This window comes from Ranitomeya imitator, chromosome 3, assembly GCF_032444005.1.
Source record: "Ranitomeya imitator isolate aRanImi1 chromosome 3, aRanImi1.pri, whole genome shotgun sequence".
NCBI classification, from domain to species: domain Eukaryota; kingdom Metazoa; phylum Chordata; class Amphibia; order Anura; family Dendrobatidae; genus Ranitomeya; species Ranitomeya imitator.
In genome coordinates this window covers 292,622,903-292,648,940 of record NC_091284.1, presented here as the reverse complement: position 1 = coordinate 292,648,940, position 26,038 = coordinate 292,622,903, and the positions used below count along the sequence as shown (strand labels likewise).

Sequence of the window (26,038 nt, the reverse complement as noted above, 5' to 3'; positions counted from 1 at the left end):
CCCCCACCTTAATCCCTGTCCTGTCAGCTGCCCTGCTCTCTCCAGGTGTCGCCTCCCTCTCTGCAGGCTGTGAGTGAGATCAGAGGGACTGTGTGTGAGGGGGAGGCGGAGACACAGCAGGAGAAGCACACAGGGCAGCATATGAGCCTGAGCAGAGGATGTCTGCCCAGGACATGCCTGTCTGGAGTACAGAGGAGCAGTGAGCGCTTTTTCTGTCCTGCGATAGAGAGCACAGGGCTATAATAAAATGGCAGCTAGTCACACCTACAGCAGTGAATTGTGCAGCCCACAGAGGCGTGCCCAGCTCACTGCTAATGCTGCTACAATGTTAGAGATAGGGTCAGTGCTGGTCTATTATCTCCTATGTCCATGGGGTGCCATAATCTGACACTGATAGTGCCCTGCTACTGCTGCAAAACCAAGATGTCAGCCCCCAGTGCATTCTTTAAACTCATAACACATGAAATCTGTTTCACATGCATTTAAAACTTGCTTATAGCAGCATGTTATGCTACATTACAGTGATTTATTATTGACCTACAAACGCGGTACCTTCCCTTTAAAGATCCGATGAATAGGAGAGCAAAGGATCTCCTTAAAAAATCATGGGAAGCCTCTGCAGCAATTATAAAGGCCAATGTAGCTGCAACCTCAGTAGCAAGGTCAATGTTTATATGGGTTGAAGAATTGGAAACCCAAATAAAAAATATAACTCCTCAAGAAGAAATATTAAAATCCTTACCACTGCATAAGATGGCAACTGATTTTATGGCAGATGCCTCGGCGGAGTCAGTCCACTTTGTGGCCAGAGGCAAGGCATTGTCTAATGCTGCAAGGCGTGCGGTATGGTTAAGATCGTGGTCTGGAGACACTCCATCCAAAAATAAACTGTGTGCAATCCCATTTTCTGGTCTCCACGTATTTGGCCCGGTATTGGATGATTTACTGGACAAAGCGTCCGATAAGAAGGGTTTCCCAGAACAGAAACAAAAGAAAATGCTAGTGTTTCGTAAGCCTTGATTCAATCCAAGGCAGGATTATAGTGACAACGGTAAAACCGGAAGGTGGAGCTACCCTAAAGGAGGCAGGGGTAGAGGCTCCTTTCGTGAACAAGGAACCGGGCTGGGTCAGGTAAACAATGATGTCAAGTGCATTGGAGGAAGACGTCTCTCAGCGATACAAAATAAAATTTACTCAAATACCCCCCAGAAGATATTGTCCGACCCGCAGCCAATCTCCAGAAGTCCATCAAAGACTTTTAGAAGACATACGAAAACTCAAACAGATAAAAGCCATAGTGCCGGTACCCTTGTCGGAACAATTCCAGGGCCACTATTCCAGTCTCTATTCAATAAAAAAGCCTGGAGGCGAATACCAGACCATAGCCAGTGGGTCCTTTACAAGCCCTTCAAAATGGAGACCATCAGATCTGTCGTACCATTAATAAAGAAAGATTCGATAATGTGCGCAATAGATCTCAAAAGCGCATATTATCATGTGCCCATTCATCCCATACACCAAAAATACCTCAGGTTCGCTATAAAAGATCGAGGGAAAATTCTTCATTTCCAGTTCCATTGTCTGCCATTCGGACTATCCGCTCCGAGAATCTTTACAAAACTCATGGCAGAGGCCTTTCTACGGATAAAAAATGTCCTTATAGTGCCGTATTTGGACGACTTGTTGTTGGTGGCAGACTCAAGTCAGCAGATGGAACAATGTCTAGAAGACACTGTCGCTTCTGGAAACCCTAGGATGGGTAATCTTAAAAAAAAAATAGTCAAGACTAGAAGCAGAAAGGAAGAAAACCCTCTTGGGGGGTCCTTCTGGACTCAGAAAAAGGGTATTCATTTCTTCCAGCTCACAAACAACTAGCTGTCTCACGAGAGGCTCAGATATTGGGGGGAAAAAAGCAGTACACCACTATCAGGAAAGCCATGAGACTACTGGGTCTGATGACCTCATGTATTCCGTGGAGCCAGTTCCACTCCAGGCCATTACAGTGAGACATACTCGCCAGATGAGATGGAAAACAGACGTCATTGGACGACAAGATATCCTTAACCAGAGAAGATGCTCGCTGTCCTGGTGGGTCAACATCCCAAATCTGCAGCAGGGCAAACCTTGGCGGGTGTCTCCATGCATAAATATAACAATGGACGCAAGTCTCAGCGGCCGGGGAGCTCAGATAAACGGTCGTTATGTTCAGGGAACATGGCCCTCATGGATACACAACAGATCCTCAAACTTCAGAGAACTCCGAGCAGTTTGGGAAGCGCCGAGCAGGGGTCGGCAACAGCTCAACGACCTTCACTTCAGAATATTCTCCGACAACTCGACTACGGTCTCTTTCATCCTACATCAGGGAGGCCCAAGACACAGTCCTCTTCAGGACCTAACGAACATCATATTCTCTTGGACAGAGCTCAACGTAAAATCCCTAACGGCGGTACATCTGAAAGGCGAAAGATCAAATAGCAGATTTTCTCAGCAGAAAGATCCAACCCACAGAGTCGGCCTTAAATCAAGAAGTCTTTCTACATGTTACGACACTTGGTGCTTCCCAGAGAGAGATTTATTCGCTTCAAGGATAAACGCAAAAACAAGACGCTTCTTTTCGCTGAATCTTGGAGACAACCTGGCAGCAGTGGATGCCTTTGCCCAGAATTGGGATATGGAACTGGCTTATGCCTTCCCTCCACTGCCCTTAATTCCGAGAGTTCTACGGAAGATTCAGGAAAGTCTGACAGTTATCCTAATAGTGCCGTATTGGCCCAGGATAAGCTGGTTTCCAGTACTGAAGCAGATGACCGTAGAAGATTCAATCATTTTACCACTACAGCGAGATCTCCTAACGCAGGGCCCTCTTGTCCATCACAATCTAGAGTTCCTACAGCTTTCAGCCTGGATCCTGAGAAAGAAATGCTAAAATGAAGGTCTCTCAGAATCGGTTATATCTACCTTACAAAAGAGTAGAAAAGTCACTTCAGCTATATATCTTAGTCTGGAAAAAATTCTGCTTATATTGTACAGGCCCAGTTTCCCTTAAACAGGGACCTGATATTCCTCAAATCTTAGATTTTCTTAAGGCCGGCTTTGACAAATGTCAAAAGCCCAGTACTCTAAGGCAGAGGTCCCCAACTCCAGTCCTCAAGGCCCACCAACATGTCATGTTTTCAGGATTTCCTTAGTCTTGCCCAGGTAATAATTGCATCACCTGTGCAATGCAAAGGAAATCCTGAAAACATGGCCTGTTGGTGGGCCTTGAGGACTGGAGTTGGGGACCCCTGCTCTAAGGGTATGTGCACACGTAGAATGGTCCACTGTGGATTTTTCTGCTGCGGATTTGATAAATCCGCAGGGCAAAAACTGCGTTTTTCCTGGGGATTTACCACGTTTTTTGTGCGGATTCCACTGCGGTTTTACACCTGCGGTTTTCTATTATGGAGCAGGTGTAAAACCGCTGCGGATTCCGCACAAAGAATTGACATGCTGCGGAATGTAAACCGCTGTTTTTTCTGCAGCATGTGCACTGCGGATTGCATTTTCCATAGGTTTACATTGTACTGTAAACGCATGGGAAACCACTGCGGACCGCAGCTGCGGAAACGCTGTGGATCTGCAGCAAAATCCGCAGCGTGTGCACATAGCCTTAAAGGGAACCTGTCACCCCGAAAATCGCGGGTGAGGTAAGCCCACCGGCATCAGGGGCTTATCTACAGCATTTTGTAATGCTGTAGATAAGCCCCCGATGTTACCTGAAATAGGAGAAAAAGACGTTATATTATACTCACCCAGGGGCGGTCCCGCTGCTGGTCAGGTCGGATGGGTGTCTCCGGTCCTCTGCGGTGCCTCCCATCTTCATTACAAGACGTCCTCTTCTGATCTTCAGCCACGGCTCCAGCGCAGGCGTACTTTGCTCTGCCCTGTTGAGGGCAGACAAAGTACTGCAGTGCGCAGGCGCCGGGCCTCTGACCTTTCCGGCGCCTGCGCACTGCAGTACTATCCTCTGCCCTCAAGAGGGCAGAGCAAAGTACGCCTGCGCCGGAGCCGTGGCTGAAGATCAGAAGAGGACGTCTTGTAATGAAGATGGGAGGCGCCGCAGCGGACCAGAGACACCCATCCGACCTGACCAGCGGGACCTCCCCTGGGTGAGTATAATATAACGTCTTTTTCTCCTCTTTCAGGTAACATCGGGGGCTTATCTACAGCATTACAGAATGCTGTAGATAAGCCCCTGATGCCGGTGGGCTTACCTCACCCGCGATTTTCGGGGTCACAGGTTCCCTTTAAAGTACAAATCTCGGCTCTGAGCTCCTTCTTGGATTACCAGCTGGCAGAACACCCTTGGGTGGTAAGGTTTATCAGAGCCACTCAACGGATTAGACCTACAATACGTAGCTCCGTCCCTCCTTGGGACCTAAATTTAGTTCTAAACTTATGGGAAAATCCTTACGAACCCCTAGACAAGGCAGATCTCAGAGCTGTAACACTTAAAACAGTGTTTATTGTGGCAATAACCTCAGCCAGACGCATAGGGGAGATTCAGGCCCTTTCCATAAAAGACCCATATCTATAGATACAAGACGACTGTATCATTCTCAAGCTAAATCCGGCTTTCCTTCCAAAAGTAGTAACTGACTTTCATAGGAACCAGGAAATAATATTGCCCACCTTCTGACAGGACTATAAAAACGAATAAGAACGTACACTCCATTCCGTTGGATGTTAAGAGAACAGTCCTACAATACCTGAAACTCACAGAAGGGTGGAGACTAGATTCAAATCTCTTCGTACAGATGGCAGGGAAAAATAAAGGAAGGAAGGCATCAAAAGCCACCTTAGCTAGGTGGATAAAACTAGCCATTTCAACAGCAACAGCATATACCTCGGCAGGAAAAGTTCCGCCGGAAGGCCTTAAGGCTCATTCGCTGAGAGCAGTCTCGGCTTCTTGGGCAGAGAGTGCAGGGGCTTCTATGGATCAGATGGCCGCAACTTGGTCCAAAATAGATACCTTCTGTAAACATTACAAACTGGACGTTCTTTTAAACCAACAGACTGCCTTTTTGAGGAAAGTCCTCCAAGCAGTAATCCCGTCCTAATAGGAGTTATTTGGTACTTCTCTTGGTGGTGCTGTCAGGAGGGACGTCCTGGGAAAGTAGGAATTGGTCCTACCGGTAATGTAATTTCCAGGAGTCCATCCTGACAGCACCCCTTATATTCCCTCCCGTATATTTCCTATCTGATGTGATATAAACATTTGTAATGGAAATTTAATAAAATAGCGTTGAATCCATCCTGGTGTGGTACTTGGAAAAGACACTGAAGGGTGGAGGTGGGGAGGGGCTATATAACCTCTTCTGTGTTTCCTGTCCCTTTCAAGGATATGAAGGACAACCTCCTGGTGGTGCTGTCAGGATGGACTCCTGGAAATTACGTTACCGGTAGGACTAATTCCTACTTTGAGCTAGTACAGCCATGAGTCGTCTTGGGAATGATGCAACAAGTTTTTCACACCTGGATTTGGGGATCCTCTGCCATTCTTCCTTGCAGATCCTCTCCAGTTCAGTCAGGTTGATGGTGAACGTTGGTGGACAGCCATTTTCAGGCCTCTCCAGAGATGCTCATTTGGGTTTAGGTCAGGGCTCTGGCTGGGCTAGTCAAGAATGGTCACAGTTATTCTGAAGCCACTCGTTTGTTATTTTAGCTGTGTGCTTAGGGTCATTGTCTTGTTGGAAGGTGAACCTTCGGCCAAGTCTGAGGTCCACTCTGGAAGAGGTTTTCATCCAGCATATCGCTGTACTTGGCCGCATTCATGTTTCCTTCATTGACAACCAGTCATCCTGTCCCTGCAGCTGAAAAACACCTCCATAGCATCAGGGCTGTGGAGTCGGTAGGCTAAATCTCCGACTCCAACTCTGACTCCTCAATTTCTATGACACTGACTCCACGACTCAGACCCTAACTCCCTCATACATGGCTCATGTTTAAGTGACAAATTTACTGTGGTAAAATGGTAACATCAGGCTTTTAATCCTTGATACAATAATCAAGCCATTAAGATAGAACATAAAATATATTTATTGGAATACAACTTTAGAACAAAAAGCTTTTTCATATTTACAATTTATTATACTCTGAAGTGTAAAAAAATAAAAAATTTCAACAAAAACGTACTGAATAACATTTGTGCAGTCTATGAATTTGTTCTGAGAAATAGTATTGCCTCCATCAGATCCTCCTTTATACACTGTGTGCAGAATTATTAGGCAAGTTGTATTTTGATCACATTATACTTTTTATACATGTTGTCCTACTCCAAGCTGTTCAGGCTTGAGAGCCAACTACAAATTAAGTAAATCAGGTGATATGCATCTCTGCAATGAGGAGGGGTGTTGTCTGACATCAAAACCCTATATAAGGTGTGCTTAATTATTAGGCAACTTCCTTTTCTTTGGCAAAATGGGTGAGAAGAGAGATTTTACGGGCTCTGAAGAGTTCAAAATTGTGAGATGTCTTGCAGAGGGATACAGCAGTCTTGAAATTGCCAAACTTTTGAAGAGTGATCACCGAACAATCAAGCGTTTCATGGCAAATAGCCAACAGGGTCGCAAGAAGTGTGTTGGGCAAAATAACTGCCCATGAATTGAGGAAAATCAAGCATGAAGCTGCCAAGATGCCATTTGCCATCAGTTTTGCCATATTTCCGAGCCGCAACGTTACTGGAGTAACAAAAAGCACAAGGTGTGCGATACTCAGGTACACGGCCAAGGTAAGGAAGGCTGAAAAATGACCACCTTTGAACAAGAAACAAAATAAAACGTCAAGACTGGGCCAAGAAAAATCTTAAGACTGACTTTTCAAAGGTTTTATGGACTGATGAAATGAGTGACTCTTGATGGGCTAGATGGATGGGCCAGAGGCTGGATCAGTAAAGGGCAGAGAGCTCCACTCCGACTCAGACTCCATCAATGTGGAGGTGGGGTACTGGTGTGGGTTGGTATCATCAATGATGAACTTGTGGGACCTTTTCGGGTTGAGGATGGAGGGAAGCTCAACTCCCAGAGCTACTGCCACTTTCTGGAAGACAACTTCTTCAAGCAGTGGTACAGGAAGAAGTTGGTATCGTTCAAGAAAAACATGATTTTCATGCAGGACAATGCTCCATCACATGCCTCCAACTACTCCACAGCGTGGCTGGCCAGTAAAGGTCTCAAAGAAGAAAAAATAATGACATGGCCCCCTTGTTCACCTGATCTGAACCCCATAGAGAACCTGTGGTCCCTCATAAAATGTGAGATCTACAGGGAGGGAAAACAGTCCACCTCTCGGAACAGTGTCTGGGAGGCTGTGGTGGCTGCTGCACGCAATGTTGATCGTAAACCGATCAAGCAACTGACAGAATCTATTGATGGAAGGCTGAGTGTCATTATAAAGAAAGGTGGCTATATTGGTCACTAATTTTTGGGGGTTTGGTTTTTGCATGTCAGAAATGTTTATTTCTAAATTTTGTGCAGTTATATTGGTTTACCTGGTGAAAATAAACAAGTGAGATGGGAATATATTTGGTTTTTATTAAGTTGCCTAATAATTCTGCCCCGTAATAGTTACCTGCACAAACAGATATCCTCCTAAGATAGCCAAATCAAAAAATATACCCACTCCAACTTCCAAAAATATTAAGCTTTGATATTTGAGTCTTTTGGGTTGATTGAGAACATAGTTGTTGATCAATAATAAAAATAATCCTCTAAAATACAACTTGCCTAATAATTCTGCACACGGTGTGATTACCTCAATTCTGACCTTATTTATTTATTTTTTTAAGGACTAGAGAACAACCTCCTTACACTAACTTGGGTGGGTTGTTGGCAAAGCAGTAACCACATCGGTGACATTTCTAACAATTTCAGGGTATAAAGGAATTGCCTAGTGCAGTCAGTTATGATATTTATTTTTATATAGCGCTAACATATTTTGCAGCGCTTTACAATTTGCAATCATCATCGCTCTCCCTGATGGGGCTCACAATCTACATTCCCGATCAGTATGTCTTTGGAATTTGGGAGGAAACCGGAGCACCCAGAGGAAACCCACGCACGGGGAGAACATACAAACTCCTTGCAGATGTTGTCCTTGATGGGATTTGAACCCAGGACTCCAGCACTGCAAGGCTGTAGTGCTAACCACTGAGCCACCGTGCATGAACTATTAAACTCTTCTACTTTGAGAGCAAGTGGAAAATGTTGCTGAAATATGGTCAATCTGTTTTCTATGGAAGTGGAATCTTTTTCCCTGCGACAACGCTGTGCTTACTCCATGTCATCCAAATTATTGTCGAAATCAAACTCCTTATTTGATGAGGAAACTGCTGCAGTAGCACTGGCAGGACCCGAGTCCTCTTGCTCTTGGCCGTCCTGTAGCCCACTCATCCTAACTGCTACCTCAATCAAAGCTTTTCCTTTAGTATGCTGTTGATAATCCAGCAATATACGATGACTCGGGTCCACATAAACAGCTGCCAGAAGAATTTTATTTTCTAAATAATTGTCTAAGGGTCACTTCCGTCTTTCTGTCCTTCTGTCTCTCTCACGGATATTCATTGGTCGCGGCCTCTGTCTGTCATGGAAATCCAAGGCGCTGATTGGTCGTGGCAAAACGCCCACGACCATTGCCACGGCCAATCAGCGATGGCCATAGTCTGGCAGCGAAATGGCCGCTGCTTTACTGCCCTGCAGTCAGCGCTGAGTGCTCACACAGGGTTAATGCCAGCGTTAACGGACCATGGTCTAACGCACTCCATTAACGAAGCTATTAACCCTGTGTGACCAACTTTTTTACTATTGATGCTGCGTATGCAGCATCAATGGTAAAAAGTTCTAATGTTACTAATAATAATAAAAAAAGGTTATTCTCACCCTCCGACGTCGCGTGCTGTCCTCGGCAGTGCAAGCGGCAGGTTCCGGTGCCAAGGATGCCATGCGAGAAGGACCTGCCATGACGTCACGGTCATGTGACCGCGACGTCATCACAGGTCCTGTGCTCATACCAACCCTGGCACTGGAAGCTGCCGCGTGCACCGCACACATGCGCCAGGACTTCAAGGGGCCTTCGGAAGGTGAGTATGTTTATTTTTTATTTTAAGTCTTTTTTAACCACGCAACCTACGTGGGCTGTGTTATATACTACATCTCTGTGCTATATACTATGTAGCTGGACAATATACAACGTGACTCTGCGTGCAATATACTATGTAGCTATGCAATATACTACGTGGCTCTGCTATATACTACGTCTCTTATCAATATACTACATAGCTGTGCAATACACTACGTGACTTATATACTACGTGACTGTGTTATATACTATGTGGCTGTGTTATATACTATGTGGCTGTGCAATATACTACGTGCCTGTGCAATATACTACGTGGCTCTACAATATACTACGTGGCTATGTTATATACTACGTGGCTCTGCTATATACTACGTGGCTGACCAGTATACTACATTCCTGTGCAATACACTACGTGGCTGTGTTATATACTACGTCGGTTGTGTTATATACTACGTCAATGTGCAATATAGTACGTAGCCTGTGCTATATACTACCTGCATATTCTAAAAAACCCAATACGTTAGAATCGGGCCACCATCTAGTTTTCTAATAAGTGTCTCTCTCCGTTTCATTGAAGCAGCAATGCCATCTGCGATTAAACCTCCTCTTTGGGACAGGCAAAACAACAAGTTCTTCCACTCCTTTATAAAAATGCCAGGGGTTAAATCTCAGCTTGTAACTTTTTAATCACTGTAAATGGGTGATGAAGCAATTCGTTCAATTCAGCCACCTGTGTCCATTGACCTTCATGTAGTGTTAAGGTACCTTCACACTGAGCAACTTTCCAACGAGAACGACAACGATCCGTGACGTTGCAGCGTCCTGGATAGCGATCTCGTTGTGTTTGACACGCAGCAGCGATCAGGATCCCGCTGTGACATCGCTGGTCGTAGCTAGAAGTCCGGAACTTTATTTGGTCATCAGGTCGGCATGATTCGTCATGTTTGACAGCAAAAGCAACGATGCCTGCAATGTTTTTTCATGGAGCTAACAACCAGCGAGAACTATAAGTATGTCACTGGATCGCTCCTGCATCGTTCTGCTGTTGCAGTGTTTGACGTCTCCTAGCGACCTAAACAGCGACGCTGCAGCGATCGGCTCGTTGTCTATATCGCCGCAGCGTCGCTCAGTGTAACGGTACCTTTACCTGAGGGTTGGCCATATCTACAAAGAAGGATTTCAGCTCAAGCAATCGCTCAATCATTAAATAGGTGCTACCCCACCGAGTGTCTTGATCCACAATTGCCACTTTTCCAGCACATCTCTTCAAGATGGAATCAATTTTAGGGGTTCTGGCTGCAATAGCTAATTTCTGCACTTTGCTAATCAGAGCTCTAGCATGTCCCTCTTGTAGATTATCTCTTATTGGCCAGCTGCAGCGTGTGCACAACACACAGCACATGTGATGAATAGGGAAGAGGTGTGAAGCAGCTTCAGCAAGATTATCTAATTGTAAAGAATCATTTTGCTATTCTTCTGTAGTAATATTTGTTTTGTTCCTCAGTTATGGGAACAGGACTGTGGCCTTCCATCTCCTACATACTTTTACATTTTTCATCTGGGTCACTTAAACACGGACACTTTTTTTTTTTTTTTATCTTGAGTCACTGTAAAATGCTCAAATACAGCTGACTTCATAAGATGGTTCTGAGACATTTTGTAATGATAAAAAAAGGTATATTGTAATTCTTGCAAGAATAGGGAATCATGCACTGTATAATTTAGCATATAAATAAAGCAATCTTTACACTTATCTGTCCTATTGATTTATGCAAAGTTTATAAAATGTTAGCTTTATGCAGAACTTTCAATGTCGGGCTTGTCTCAGGGGACAGCTCACTAAATGCTTCACATCATATTTCTTCACAGTCTATGAAAAGGGGAGGAGGGGGCATGTTTGTGCTGAATCATATTGCAGAACACACACACAAATATATATATGTCCTCATTGATCCTGTTACTGTATTTCTGAATTTGAGATGTTAGAAAATAGTTTTTCCCCTTATATTCTATGTATAGTGTATATATGTCATCAGGGCAGCTAATTTCTCCAAACATGAGCTAAGAGGAAAAACAAACTAAAACATCAAGAATACGGAGACAACATATACTGAACTATTGATTGATGCACAGTTTATTGAAAGTTTAGCTATGCTTTAAGAAGTGCTTGCCTTAATCCTGCTTTCCTGTTCACTCCAGAAGTTCTGAGATAAATGCAGGCATTCCTTCCCTGTGTGTTTTATTTTTTCCCCTTATCTGTAGAGGAGGAGCTTCACTACTTTTCATAAACACAAGCTGCAGCACAGATTCATCTACGCTAAATGTCTAGACCTTAGATCAGGAATAGGACAGACATTTATAGGACATTTCATAACTTTCCCAAATTCTTAGGATACAAATATTCCCCACAAACTACATTGAACTACTACTGTACCCTATTTATTACGTTTTAGGAGTCGGTCCATTTTATTCCGACTCCACCAAAATTTACTCAAACTCCGACTCCACAGCCCTGCATAGCATGATGCCTGTCACCACCATGTTTCAGTGTTGGGATTGTATTGGGCAGGTGTTGAGCAGTGCCTGGTTTTCTCCACACATAACGCTTAGAATTATCACCAAAAATGTTCATCTTCGTCTCATCAGACCAGAGAATCTTATTTCTCATAGTCTGGGAGTCCTTCATGTGTATTTTTTTTTTTAAAGCAAACTCTGTGGGCTTTCATATGTCTTGCACTGAGGAAAGGCGTCCGTCTGGCCACTCTTCCATAAAGGCCTGACTGGTGGAGGGCTGCAGTGATAGTTGACTTTGTGGAACTTTCTCCCATCTCCCTACTTCATCTCTGGAGCTCAGCCACAGTGATCTTGGGGGTTCTTCTTTACCTCTCTCACCAAGGCTCTTCTCCCACGATTGCTCAGTTTGGCTGGACGGCCAGGTCTAGGAAGACTTTTGGTAGTACCAAACTTCTTCCATTTAAGGATTATGGAGGCAACTGTGCCCTTAGGAACCTTGAGCTCTGCAGAAATTCTGTTGTAACCTTGGCCAGCTCTGTGCTTTGCCACAATTCTGTCTCTGAGCTCCTTGACCAGTTCCTTTCACCTTATGATTCTCATTTTGTCTGACATGCACTGTGAGCTGTGACGTCTTAAGGTACCGTTACACTAAGCGACGCTGCAGCGATATAGACAACGATCCGACCTAAACTAGATCGCTGGAGCGTCGCTGTTAGGTCGCTGTAGAGACGTCAAACACAGCAACTCCAGAACGATGCAGGAGCGATCCAGTGACGTAACGGCAACTCACTTATCGTTCTCGCTCCATGTAAAAACATTGCTGGCATCGTTGCTTTTGATGTCAAACCTGACGATACACGCCGATCTAGCGACCAAATAAAGTTGTGGACTTCTAGCTGCGACCAGCGATATAACAGTGGGATCCAGATCGCTGCTGCGTGTCAAACACAACGAGATCGCTATCCAGGACACTGCAACGTCACAGATTGTTGTCGTTCTCGTTGCAAAGTTGCTGAGTGTGACGGTACCTTTATATAGACAGGTGTGTGCCTTTCCAAATCAAGTCCTATCAGTTTAAATAAACACAGCTGGTCTCCAATAAAGGAGTAGAACCATCTCAAGGAGGATCACAAGGAAATGGACAGCATATGACTTAAATATGAGTTTCTGCGCAAAGGGTCTGAATACTTATGACCATGTGATATTTCAGTTTTTCTTTATTAAATTTGCAAAAATTACTACTTTTTTCAGTCAAGATGGGGTGCAGAGTGTACATTAATGTGAAAAAATGAACTTTTTGAATTCACCAAATGGCTGCAATGAAACAGTGAAAAATGTAAAAGGGTCTGAATACTTTCCGTTCCCACTGTATTTGTACATATCCTCCTACAGTTTGTTGTACAGTGTGTAAGGCAATGTATACACAGTTGTTGGAAGAGTTTTTTAGTGGATCCTCCACAAACCCCTCCAAAACTTCTTCAAAACACTTCCAATTAATTTTTATAGGAAATACACTTTGCTATACGTACAATTTTTTTTTTTTTTTCTTCTTGAAAAAATTTCTCAAAAATGCCTGAGGGTTAAAAAAAATATTCAGAAAGCTTATCCAAAAACCACTTCAAATAAAAGAAAAATTCCTCAGTAAAGTAAGGTTTTCAAACCCTTTTTTAAAAAAAATTTATGCCACAACTCCACTTCTGTGGCACGTACATCGAAAAATGATGCGCGTCAGAGCTCACATTCGATCTTCTGACAATATTGTAGTCTATGGCCCCGTTGTCGCTGACGTTCGAACCCCGTTTTGTGAGGTGGGTTCGGACAGAAGCCCTGACAGGAGCCACAATCCTTTAGATAAGCGCAATATGAAAGCACCCTTTCATCCAATATTGTTGTTTGATCCTTGAGGAGTGACCTTAATGGTTGATTAAAGTTCTGTGAAAGAGATGTACCGGTATATAATTTTTAATTCATAGTAACCTTTTTTTTAACTTTTTTTTTAAATTTCAGATGGTGATGGAGTTTTCAGACAGCATGTTGACACTTGGCAAGCAGCAAATAGACCCCTTACAACTTAAAAAATTTACACAGGTACCATGTTATTTAGATATTTTCAATTTTCCTATAAATTGCTGTTTTGAAAACAATGTAAAAACGTAAATATCTAATACTTCTCTGCAGCACAGATGGTTGATTATGGATTCATTGTTCTGATGCAACTAATGACACATAGGATGTTGCCTTGGATAACTTCCTTCTCTAGAGCAATGTTTCATCCTTACCGTATGTTCATGTCATTATTGATCAGTTGTTTTGTATTTGCAAAATAGTAGAAATACTGATGGCAATACATGAAGTGAAATGAAGACAAAATACTGATAAATGCTGAGCTACATGCTGATAAAATGATCCATATGTCCTGTCCACGCATAGTCCTTTAAAAGGGTTGTCCACTACTTGGACAACCCCATCTGATTCCTTGTGTTTGGCACAGTAAAAAAAAAAAACACATATACTCCCCTCCGGTGCCGTAACAGTGGTGTCAGAACTTGCATTCCCAGGCCTCACGTGATGTTGTGACAGCAGCCGAAGCCCTTGCTTACTGTTGATGCTCATATATCTGAAGGCAGCGACCGTGAAGCCTGCACTGATTGAGTGAAGGGCTTGCATGTTGTAACAACCTCACTTGAGCCCCAGGAAATCAAGTACAGACACAGCTGGAACTGCGCCTGCACCATGGGTGAGTATATGTGTTTATCTTGAAGGTGGGGCAGGACCTTCAATAATTTAGGATCTCCCGTAGCATCTGGGCCAGTGGAGCCTCCGCATTATCCGGTCCTGAGGGTATTTTTTTTCCACACCTACCGTATATACTCGAGTATAAGCCGAGATTTTCAGCCCAAATTTTTGGGCTGAAAGTGCCCCTCTCGGCTTATACTCGAGTCAAGGTGGGTGGCAGGGTCGGCGGGTGAGGGCGCTGAGGCATACTCACCTAGTCCCAGCGATCCTGGCGCTCCCCGCCTGTCCCACGGTCTTCGGTGCTGCAGCTCTTCCCCTCTTCAGCGGTCACGTGGGACCGTTCATTAGAGAAATGAATATGCGGCTCCACCTCCCATAGGGGTGGAGCCGCCTATTCATTTCTCTAATCAGCGGTGCCGGTGACCGCTGATAGAGGAAAAAGCTGCGGCACCGAAGACAGCTGTGCAGGAAAAGGAGCCGGACCCCGGGACCAGGTAAGTATCGCATATTCACCTGTCCGTGTTCCAGCCGCCGGGCGCCGCTCCATCTTCCCGGCGCCGCCCTGTCTTCGCGTCCACTTGCTCTGACTGTGCAGGTCAGAGGGCGCGATGACGCATATAGTGTGCGCGGCGCCCTCTGCCTGATCAGTCAGAGCGGAGAGACGCCGGGACCGGACCCTGGGAGCTGCAAGCAAGAAAGGTAAGTATGTGTTTTTTATTTTTTATTGCAGCAGCAGCAGCACAGATTTATGTGGATCATCTAATGGGAAATATGAACGGTGCAGAGCATATATGGGGAACAGCTATGGGACAATATGAACGGTGCAGAGCACTATATGGCACAGATATATGTGGAGCATCTATGGGGAAATATAAACGGTGCAGAGCACTATATGGCAGAGCTATGGGGAAATATGAACGGTGCAGAGCACTATATGGCACAGCTATGGGGCAATATGAACGGTGCAGAGCACTATATGGCACAGCTATAGGGCAATAATGAACGGTGCAGAGCACTATATGGCACAGCTATGGGGAAATATGAACGGTGCAGGGCACTATATGGCACAGCTATGGGGCAAGAATGATCTATTTTTATTTTTGAAATTCACCGGTAAATGCTGCATTTCCACCCTAGGCTTATACTCGAGTCAATAAGTTTTCCCAGTTTTTTGTAGCAAAATTAGGGGGGTCGGCTTATACTCGGGTCGGCTTATACTCAAGTATATACGGGTATATGTCCCATAAGGTATGGTCTAGTGATGAGCGAACGTGCTCTGATAACGTCTTATGTTAGCATCCTCAGGTGTTATCCTAGCATCTGGGAGTGCTCGTATGTTATGTTCGAGTTCCTCCATCTACATAATTTGCATCTGTAAGATAACCTGAACACGTGAGGATTTCCTGTTTGTTAAGGAATCCCCATATGTTTTCAGACTGTCTAGCAGCCTCAAATCATGCAGCTGCAGGGGTTTGCACATATTATATGAGCCCTCCGTTCACTTACCACTAGTAAGGTCCCTAATTTGAGCAGTCCTAAAATTCTCTCCAGGCACTCTCTTGGCTCAGCAGGTTGCTCTCCTCGGTGACAGTCTCGTCCTCCTCTCCTGCCAGGACACACAGGGGAACTTGTTTTGATTTCAACGGGGTTTCTTCACGAGGAGTCTGGCTTTTGTCCAAGACATTCGGTACGGCCCTCTTTTTCCCATAAGTCCCCCCAAAAAAGTCTTGCCCCACTATGAAGGTATATATTAAGTCCTTGACTACTGTGACCTCATAGGACTTGGTGCCTCAGTCTGTTCCCATGGTTACTCTAACCACAGGGTAGTCCTTTGCGTCTCCATATATACAGCGAACGCCCACAGATTAGTCAGGAATCAACTGGTGGGGAATTGTAGCACCGATCAGGGTCACCAAAATTCCAGAGTCCAAAAGACTAAGTACCATTACCCCATTAATCGACACGGTAAACGCCTACTGTCCCTCGCCGGGTTAACAGTCCACACTACAGGCCGGATAGGCGTAATAGGAACATCATTGCCCTATAGTGCAGTCCATCTGTTCAGAGGACATGTTATACTGTACAGCTACAAGTCCAGGATTGTGACACCGCCAACATGTCCCGTCCTTAACAGCAGTTTTTGGTAGACCCTCAGCGGAATTTGGATGTCATCCTTCAGGGTGAACCCCGCCCCCTTTTTGGCTATTCCAGAATGGGGAAGTGATGTTGTCCTGTTTCCCTAGGGATTTCTCGCCAACTTGGTACCTCTCAACTATGCCAACCAGATCATCTACATTAAAGGGTTCTCCCTGTACCGCCCTGAGAAGGGAGTGGATGAATCTGTCCATCACAACATGCTCGACCATCTGGGCAGGAGTGGAGGACTCTCGCTACAACCACTTCTGGACTCGATCCAGCAAGTCAAACATCTGCAAGCGAAGGGGTTTGTGTTAGGGCTAGCGGAACGCACCGAGTAAACATAGATGTTTTTATTATTATTGGTGCGTTCGCAGCCCGGGGTCCACCGTGCAGGAGAACCTGCTGCTAGCAAACGGCGGCACTATATGGCAGTATGGACTAACTCAGTTAATTCAAAGAGTAGCCGTGAAAGCAAAGCACTGTGCCCTGTTAGACTTCACAGAGGCACAGGCTAACTGCCCAAACAGTGAGCAGTCAGTGGTCACGCATGCACACAAAACTCCTCACCGGAGGTGCCAGCATTCTAGGGGCTTATTTCAGCCGGGTCCCTGAACACACTCTTACGTGACCACACTGGCGCAAAGCACATAACATAGAACAATACTAGTGCATGGCCATGCGAGCCTTAAATAGTTGCAGCACGTACAGGACCTTCCTAGAAGGACCAATGAGAGGCTGCAACAGAGCGTGAGCACCTACAGGATTTTCCTGAAGGACTAATGGCCTTAGCTGCAGTATCTGATCATGTGACACTCGATCTCCACTGAGAGATCTTACTCTGGGCATGCTCAGAACGAGAAAAGCAGGACTTAGTCCTAGAAGCGTCTGCTCGCCGCTGCCCAGCACTGACTCCAATGGCAGAAGCAGGAAAAGCAGCAGTAGCTCTTTGTACAGAGTCAGACTGAGCGAGACGCTGGGACCGACGACTCCGCTGAGCAGGCTCCACTGCGGCAGGAGAAGAATGGGAGACCACAGCTGAGATGGCCGAGATTCCCCCTGTGCAGAGGCGGGAACTCGACCCCTAATAGTTTGTTGCTGGCATATGCCCAGTGTTGGACTCATTGGCTCTAACCAACATAGTTACTGCCAGGCTTGCCAAGATTTCGGTCTTTAATTTGGCATGTTCCTTAGCATCCTGCAGTGCCAAGTGATAATGCGCTTTTTGCGGTTTGCCTGTCAAATATGGCGTCGGCACCTCTGCCCACTGCTCTGGCAGAAGCCTCTCCCATTCAGCTACCCTCGAAAAACACCAGAAAGGCTTTCACATCATCCCCCGTGGTCATTTTCTGCATTGCTTGTCGTACCGCTTTCTGGGCGTGTGTGTCATCAGCTAGACCTCAAGGGTAGGTCGGTCGGCTTGCCCTGCATAGCGCTTGCTAGAAGCTGCATATGTTACTGGTCCTGCTGTATTTGCTGTAGCAATAGCGTGTTCATCTGCTATTGCTGCTATATTTGGACCAGGTGTTTAATTAAATCCATGCTGCCTCATGTCTTTTGCTGGCTGATGGCCTTCACCCAGGATATAAGACGTTCTCTAGAAGCTACACGTGTTCTAGGAACGTTGCCCGCATTCGAAATACCAACTGTGGTAATGCGACTCACTCAGCTCCTCCCATAAGTAGACACAGGAATGTTTCTTCTGGTTTATTTAAATCCTGGCATAAGCCAATGCAGGGTTCAACAAAATAAACATGGCCTTTCTGGCAAAACTGGGAAACTAAAAGAAAACTTATTACACAGTCCTTACGCCTGCGGGAATCCACCCGCTCAGGATACAATCAACAGAGTCCAGCTTAGTTGCACATAAACACTTCTCTGGAGCTCTCCTGCCTCTAGACCCACAGACAGAGAAAATAAACTTAGTGGCTGGACATTTCACTTGTCGAACCACAACCTTGGGGTGGAGATAAGGTGAATAGCTGTCCTGCCTATCTCATACAGCTACTCACAATTAAAACCCAACCCTGTCGTGGCCGAGAGAAATGTCTGGATTTTCACATCACGGAAGATGGCAGTCTTCAAGATGCATATCTCCCCTCACATACATTTCAAGTGACCCTGTCACAATGGTTATTAATTGGGTTCAGGTTTTCTATTATGAAACCACAAAGTGGCTAAAAAAAGTTAACCCCTTCCTGACATCTGACGTACTATGCCGTCGAGGTGGGGTGGGCCCCTATGACCACCGACGGGATAGTACGTCATATGCGATCGGCAGCGCTCACGGGGGGAGCGCCGCCGATCGCGGCCGGGTGTCAGCTGCCTATCGCAGCTGACATCCGGCACTATGTGCCAGGAGCGGTCACGGACCGCCCCCGGCACATTAACCCCCGGCACACCACGATCAAAGATGATCGCGATGTGCCGGCGGTACAGGGAAGCATCGCGCAGGGAGGGGGCTCCCTGCGGGCTTCCCTGAGCCCCCCATAACAACGCGATGTGATCGCGTTGCTGGGAGGGTCTTACCTCCCTCCCTGCCTGCTCCAGCCCCGGATCCAAGATGGCCGCGGATCTGGGTCCTGCAGGGAGGGAGGTGGCTTCACAGAGCCTGCTCAGAGCAGGCACTGTGAAGCCTGCAGTGCTGCATGTCAGATCGGTGATCTGACAGATCGATGATCTGACAGTTTGCACAGCAAACCGAAACAAAATAAAAAAGTTTTAAAAAAAAAATTCCAAATGTGCAAAAAAAAAAAAAAATGAAAACAAATATTCATAAATAATGAAAAAAAAATATATATATATATATTATTCCCATAAATACATTTCTTCATCTAAATAAAAAAAACAATAAAAGTACACATATTTAGTATCGCCGCGTCCGTAACGACCCAACCTATAAAACTGGCCCACTAGTTAACCCCTCCAGTAAACACCGTAAGAAAAAAAAAAAAAAAAACGAGCCAAAAAACAACGCTTTATTATCATACCGCCGAACAAAAAGTGGAATAGCACGCGATCAAAAAGACAGATATAAATAACCATGGTACCGCTGAAAACGTCATCTTGTCCCGCAAAAAACGAGCCGCCATACAGCATCATCAGCAAAAAAATAAAAAAGTTATAGTCCTGAGAATAAAACGATGCAAAAATAATTATTTTTCCTGTAAAATAGTTTTTATCGTATAAAAGCGCCAAAACATAAAAAAATGATATAAATGAGGTGTCGCTGTAATCGTACTGACCCGAAGAATAAAGCTGCTTTATTAATTTTACCAAACGCGGAACGGTATAAACGCCTCCCCCAAAAGAAATTCATGAATAGCTGGTTTTTGGTCATTCTTCCTCACAAAAATCGGAATAAAAAGCGATCAAAAAATGTCACGTGCCAAAAAATGTTACCAATAAAAACGTCAACTTGTCTCGCAAAAAACAAGACCTCACATGACTCTGTGGACCAAAATATGGAAAAATTGTAGCTCTCAAAATGTGGTAACGCAAAAAATATTTTTTGCAATAAAAAGCGTCTTTCAGTGTGTGACGGCTGCCAATCATAAAAATCCGCTAAAAAACTCGCTATAAAAGTAAATCAAACCCCCCTTCATCAACCCCTTAGTTAGGGAAAAATAAAAAAAATGTATTTATTTCCATTTTCCTGCTAGGGTTAGGGCTAGGGTTAAGGCTAGGGCTACAGTTAGGGTTGGGGCTAAAGTTAGGGTTAGGGTTTAGATTACATTTACAGTTGGGAATAGGGTTGGGATTAGGGATAGGGGTGTGTCAGGGTTAGAGGTGTGGTTAGGGTTACCGTTGGAATTAGGGTTAGGGGTGTGTTTGGATTAGGGTTTCAGTTATAATTGGGGGGTTTCCACTGTTTAGGCACATCAAGGGCTCTCCAAACACGACATGGCGTCCGATCTCAATTCCAGCCAATTCTGCATTGAAAAAGTAAAACAGTGCTCCATCCCTTCCGAGCTCTCCCGTGTGCCCAAACAGGGGTTTACCCCAACATATGGGGTATCAGCGTACTCAGGACAAATAGGACAACAACTTTTGAGGTCCAATTTCTCCTGTTACCTTTGGGAAAATACAAAACTGGGGGCTAAAAAATAATTTTTGTGGGAAAAAAAGATTTTTTATTTTCACGGCTCTGCGTTATAAACTGTAGTGAAACACTTGGGGGTTCAAAGTTCTCACAACACATCAAGATGAGTTCCCTGGGGGTCTAGTTTTCAATATGGGGTCACTTGTGGGGGGTTTCTACTGTTTAGGTACATTAGGGGCTCTGCAAACGCAATGTGATGCCTGCAGACCATTCCATCTAAGTCTGCATTCCAAATGGCACTCCTTCCCTTCCGAGCCCTCCCATGCGCCCAAACGGTGGTTCCCCCCACATATGGGGTATCAGCGTACTCAGGACAAATTGGACAACAACTTTTGGGGTCGAATTTCTCCTCTTACCCTCGGGAAAATACAAAGCTGGAGGCTAAAAAATAATTTTTGTGGGAAAAAATGTTTGTTTTATTTTTGCAGCTCTGCATTATAAACTTCTGTGAAGCCCTTGGTGGGTCAAAGCACTCACCACACATCTAGATAAGTTCCTTAGGGGGTCTACTTTCCAAAATGGTGTCACTTGTGGGGGGTTTCTACTGTTTAGGTACATTAGGGGCTCTGCAAACGCAATGTGACACCTGCAGACCATTCCATCTAAGTCTGCATTCCAAATGGCGCTCCTTCCCTTCTGAGCCCTCCCATGCGCCCAAACAGTGGTTCCCCCCACATATTGTGTTTAATCGCACTCAGGACAAATTGGGCAACAAATTTTGGGGTCCAATTTCTCCTGTTACCCTCGAAAATACAAAACTGGGGGCTAAAAAAAATAATTTTTGTGGGAAAAAATGTTTTGTTTTATTTTTACGGCTCTGCATTATAAACTTCTGTGAAGCCCTTGGTGGGTCAAAGCGCTCAAAACACATCTAGATAAGTTCCTTAGGGGGTCTACTTTCCAAAATGGTGTCACTTGTGGGGGGTTTCAATGTTTAAGCACATCATTGGCTCTCTAAACGCAACATGACGTCCTATCTCAGTTCCTGTCAATTTTGCATTGAAAAGTCAAACGGCGCTCCTTCCCTTCCGAGGTCTCCCATGCGCCCAAACAGTGGTTTACCCCCACATATGGGGTATCTGCGTACTCAGGACAAATTGTACAACAACTTTTGGGGTCCAATTTGTTCTCTTACCTTTGGGAAAATAAAAAGTTGGGGGCAAAAAGATAATTTTTGTGAAAAAATGATTTTTTATTTTTACGGTTCTGCATTATAAACTTCTGTGAAGCACTTGGTGGGTCAAAGTGCTCACCACACCTCTAGATAAGTTCCTTAGGGGGTCTACTTTCCAAAATGGTGTCACTTGTGGGGGGTTTCAATGTTTAGGCACATCAGGGGCTCTCCAAACGCAACATGGTGTCTTGTTATGATATGGTGGTTTAGGAGCAACATGGGACGAGCTCTGAAGGAGGTGGTATCTGTACTGACCGCAAACCCTGAACCTAGCAGCGCAACTACAAATAGCCGTGGGGGGTACCTGACACTCCCTAGACCCCTCGGCACAGCCTAAGATCTAACTTCCCCTTAAGACAGAAACAGGAAACCTATTTTGCCTCAGAGAAACTCCCCAAAGGAAAGATAGCCCCCCGCAAATATTGACAGTGAGAGGAGAGGGAAATAACATACGCAGAAATGAAATCAGATTTTAGCATAGGAGGCCGTACTAGCTAGATAGATAGGACAGGATACTGTGCGGTCAGTATAAAAACTACAAAAATCTCCACACCGGACTAAAGGTGTGGAGGGTAAATCTGCTTCCCAGAGCTTCCAGCTTAACTGAATTAATCCATACTGACAAGCTGGACAAAAACATAGAATGTTTACAATAAAGTCCACAACATGTGGACAGAAAAGAGCAAGCAAGGACTTATCTTTGCTGAACTGGTCAGGATATCAGGGAAAACCAAGAGAGATGTGAATCCAACCAGGAACCATTGACAAGTGGTACAAGCTGAAGGGGAGAGCCAGGCTAAATAGCCGAGCAGAATAGACAATTAGTGGAAGCAGCTGCTGACTGCTAAATCCAAGGAGCAGCCATTCCACTTAAAACCACCGGAGGGAGCCCAAGAGCAGAACTCACAAAAGTGCCACTTACAACCACCGGAGGGAGCCCAAGAGCGGAATTCACAACAGTGTCCCATCTCGATTCCAGTCAATTTTGCATTGAATAGTCAAACGGCACTCCTTCGCTTCCGAGCTCTGTCATGCGCCCAAACAGTGGTTTACCCCCACATATGGGGTATCGGTGTACTCAGGACAAATTGTACAACAACGTTTGGGGTCCATTTTCTCCTGTTACCCTTGGTAAAATAAAACAAATTGGAGCTGAAGTAAATTTTTTGTGAAAAAAAGTTAAATGTTCATTTTTATTTAACCCCTCTGTGACCTTAGACGTACTATCCCGTCGAGGTGCCCTGGGCTTATCTGACCCTGGACGGGATAGTACGTCATAGCCGATCGGCCGCGCTCACGGGGGGAGCGCGGCCGATCGCGGCCGGGTGTCAGCTGCTTATCGCAGCTGACATCCGGCACTGTGTGCCAGGAGCGGTCACGGACCGCCCCCGGCACATTAACCCCTGGCACACCGCGATCAAAGATGATCGCGATGTGCCGGCGGTGCAGGGAAGCACCGCGCAGGGAGGGGGCTCCCTGCGGGCTTCCCTGAGACCCCCGGAGCAACGCGATGTGATCGCGTTGCTGCGAGGGTCTCACCTCCCTCCCTGCTCAGTCCAGCCCCGGATCCAAGATGGCCGCGGATCCGGGTCCTGCAGGGAGGGAGGTGGCTTCACAGAGCCTGCTCAGAGCAGGCACTGTGAAGCCTGCAGCGCTGCATGTCAGATCAGTGATCTGACAGAGTGCTGTGCAAACTGTCAGATCACTGATCTGTGATGTCCCCCCCTGGGACAAAGTAAAAAAGTAAAAAAAATTTTTTCCAAATGTGTAAAAAAAATAAAAAAAAATATTCCAAAATAATGAAAAAAAAAAAAATATTATTCCCATAAATACATTTCTTCATCTAAATAAAAAAAACAAAACAATAAAAGTACACATATTTAGTATTGCCGCGTCCGTAACGACCCGACCTATAAAACTGTCCCACTAGTTAACCCCTTCAGTAAACACCGTAAGGGAAAAAAAAAAAAGAGGCAAAAAACAACGCTTTATTATCATACCGCCGAACAAAAAGTGGAATAACACGCGATCAAAAGGACAGATATAAATAACCATGGTACCGCTGAAAGCGTCGTATTGTCCCGCAAAAAACGAGCCGCCATACAGCATCATCAGCAAAAAAATAAAAAAGTTATAGTCTTGAGAATAAAGCGATGCAAAAATAATTATTTTTTCTGTAAAATAGTTTTTATCGTATAAAAGCGCCAAACCATAAAAAAATGATATAAATGAGGTGTCGCTGTAATCGTACTGACCCGAAGAATAAAACTGATTTATCAATTTTACCAAACGCGGAACGGTATAAACGCTTCCCCCAATAGAAATTCATGAATAGCTGGTTTTTGGTCATTCTTCCTCACAAAAATCGGAATAAAAAGCGATCAAAAAATGTCACGTGCGCGAAAATGTTTTCAATAAAAACATCAACTCGTCCCGCAAAAAACAAGACCTCACATGACTCTGTGGACCAAAATATGGAAAAATTATAGCTCTCAAAATGTGGTATTGCAAAAAATATTTTTTGCAATAAAAAGCGTCTTTCAGTGTGTGACGGCTGCCAATCATAAAAATGCGCTAAAAAACTCGCTATAAAAGTAAATCAAACCCCCCTTCATCACCCCCTTAGTTAGGGAAAAATAAGAAAAATGTATTTATTTCCATTTTCCCATTAGGGCTAGGGTTAGGGCTAGGGCTAGGGTTAGGGCTAGGGTTAGGGCTAGGGCTAGGGTTAGGGTTAGGGTTAGGGCTAGGGTTAGGGCTAGGGTTAGGGCTAGGGTTAGGGTTAGGGTTAGGGCTAGGGTTAGGGCTAGGGTTAGGGCTAGGGTTAGGGTTAGGGCTAGGGTTAGGGTTGGGGCTACAGTTAGGGTTGGGGCTAAAGTTAGGGTTAGGGTTTAGATTACATTTACAGTTGGGAATAGGGTTGGGATTAGGGTTAGGGGTGTGTCAGGGTTAGAGGTGTGGTTAGGGTTACCGTTGGAATTAGGGTTAGGGGTGTGTTTAGATTAGGGTTTCAGTTATAATTGGGGGGTTTCCACTGTTTCGGCACATCAGGGGCTCTCCAAACACGACATGGCGTCCGATCTCAATTCCAGCCAATTCTGCGTTGAAAAAGTAAAACAGTGCTCCTTCCCTTCCGAGCTCTCCTGTGTGCCCAAACAGGGGTTTACCCCAACATATGGGGTATCAGCGTACTCAGGACAAATTGGACAACAACTTTTGTGGACCAATTTCTCCTGTTACCCTTGGGAAAATACAAAACTGGGGGCTAAAAAATAATTTTTGTGGGAAAACAAAAAGATTTTTTATTTTCACGGCTCTGCGTTATAAACTGTAGTGAAACACTTGGGGGTTCAAAGTTCTCACAACACATCTAGATAAGTTCATTGAGGGGTCTAGTTTCCAATATGGGGTCACTTGTGGGGGGTTTCTACTGTTTAGGTACATTAGGGGCTCTGCAAACGCAATGTGACGCCTGCAGACCAATCCATCTAAGTCTGCATTCCAAATGATGCTCCTTCCCTTCCGAGCCCTCCCATGCGCCCAAACGGTGGTTCCCCCCCACATATGGGGTATCAGCGTACTCAGGACAAATTGGACAACAACTTTTGGGGTCCAATTTCTCCTGTTACCCTAGGGAAAATACAAAACTGGGGGCTAAAAAATAATTTTTGTGGGAAAAAAAATTTGTTTTATTTTTATGGCTCAGCATTATAAACTTCTGTGAAGCCCTTGGTGGGTCAAAGTGCTCACCACACATCCAGATAAGTTCCTTAGGGGGTCTACTTTCCAAAATGGTGTCACTTGTGGGGGGTTTCAATGTTTAGGCACATCAGGGGCTCTCCAAACGCAACATGGCGTTCCATCTCAATTCCGGTCAATTTTGCATTGAAAAGTCAAACGGCGCTCCTTCCCTTCCGAGCTCTCCCATGCGCCCAAACAGTGGTTTACTGCCACATATGGGGTATCCGCGTACTCAGGACAAATGGGACAACAACTTTTGGGGTCCATTTTCTCCTGTTACCCTTGGTAAAATAAAACAAATTGGAGCTGAAGTAAATTTTTTGTGTAAAAAAGTTAAATGTTCATTTTTATTTAAACATTCAAAAAATTCCTATTAAACACCTGAAGGGTTAATAAACTTCTTGAATGTGGTTTTGAGCACCTTGAGGGGTGCAGTTTTTAGAATGGTGTCACACTTGGGCATTTTCTATCATATAGACCCCTCAAAATGACTTCAAATGAGACGTGGTCCCTAAAAA

General features: G+C 44.9%; 1 protein-coding gene across 6 annotated transcripts in view; it reads left to right on the top strand.

Annotated features, from left to right (window-relative positions):
• Positions 1 to 26,038, top strand: part of GGNBP2 (gametogenetin binding protein 2) — a 288,037-nt gene that overhangs the window by 116,722 nt on the left and 145,277 nt on the right. For all 6 annotated transcript variants that reach the window (XM_069756544.1, XM_069756542.1, XM_069756543.1 and 3 more), the window contains one exon: positions 13,639 to 13,719. In XM_069756544.1, coding sequence (XP_069612645.1) covers positions 13,639 to 13,719 — 81 coding nt within the window. The remainder of the gene's footprint in view (positions 1 to 13,638; positions 13,720 to 26,038) is intronic.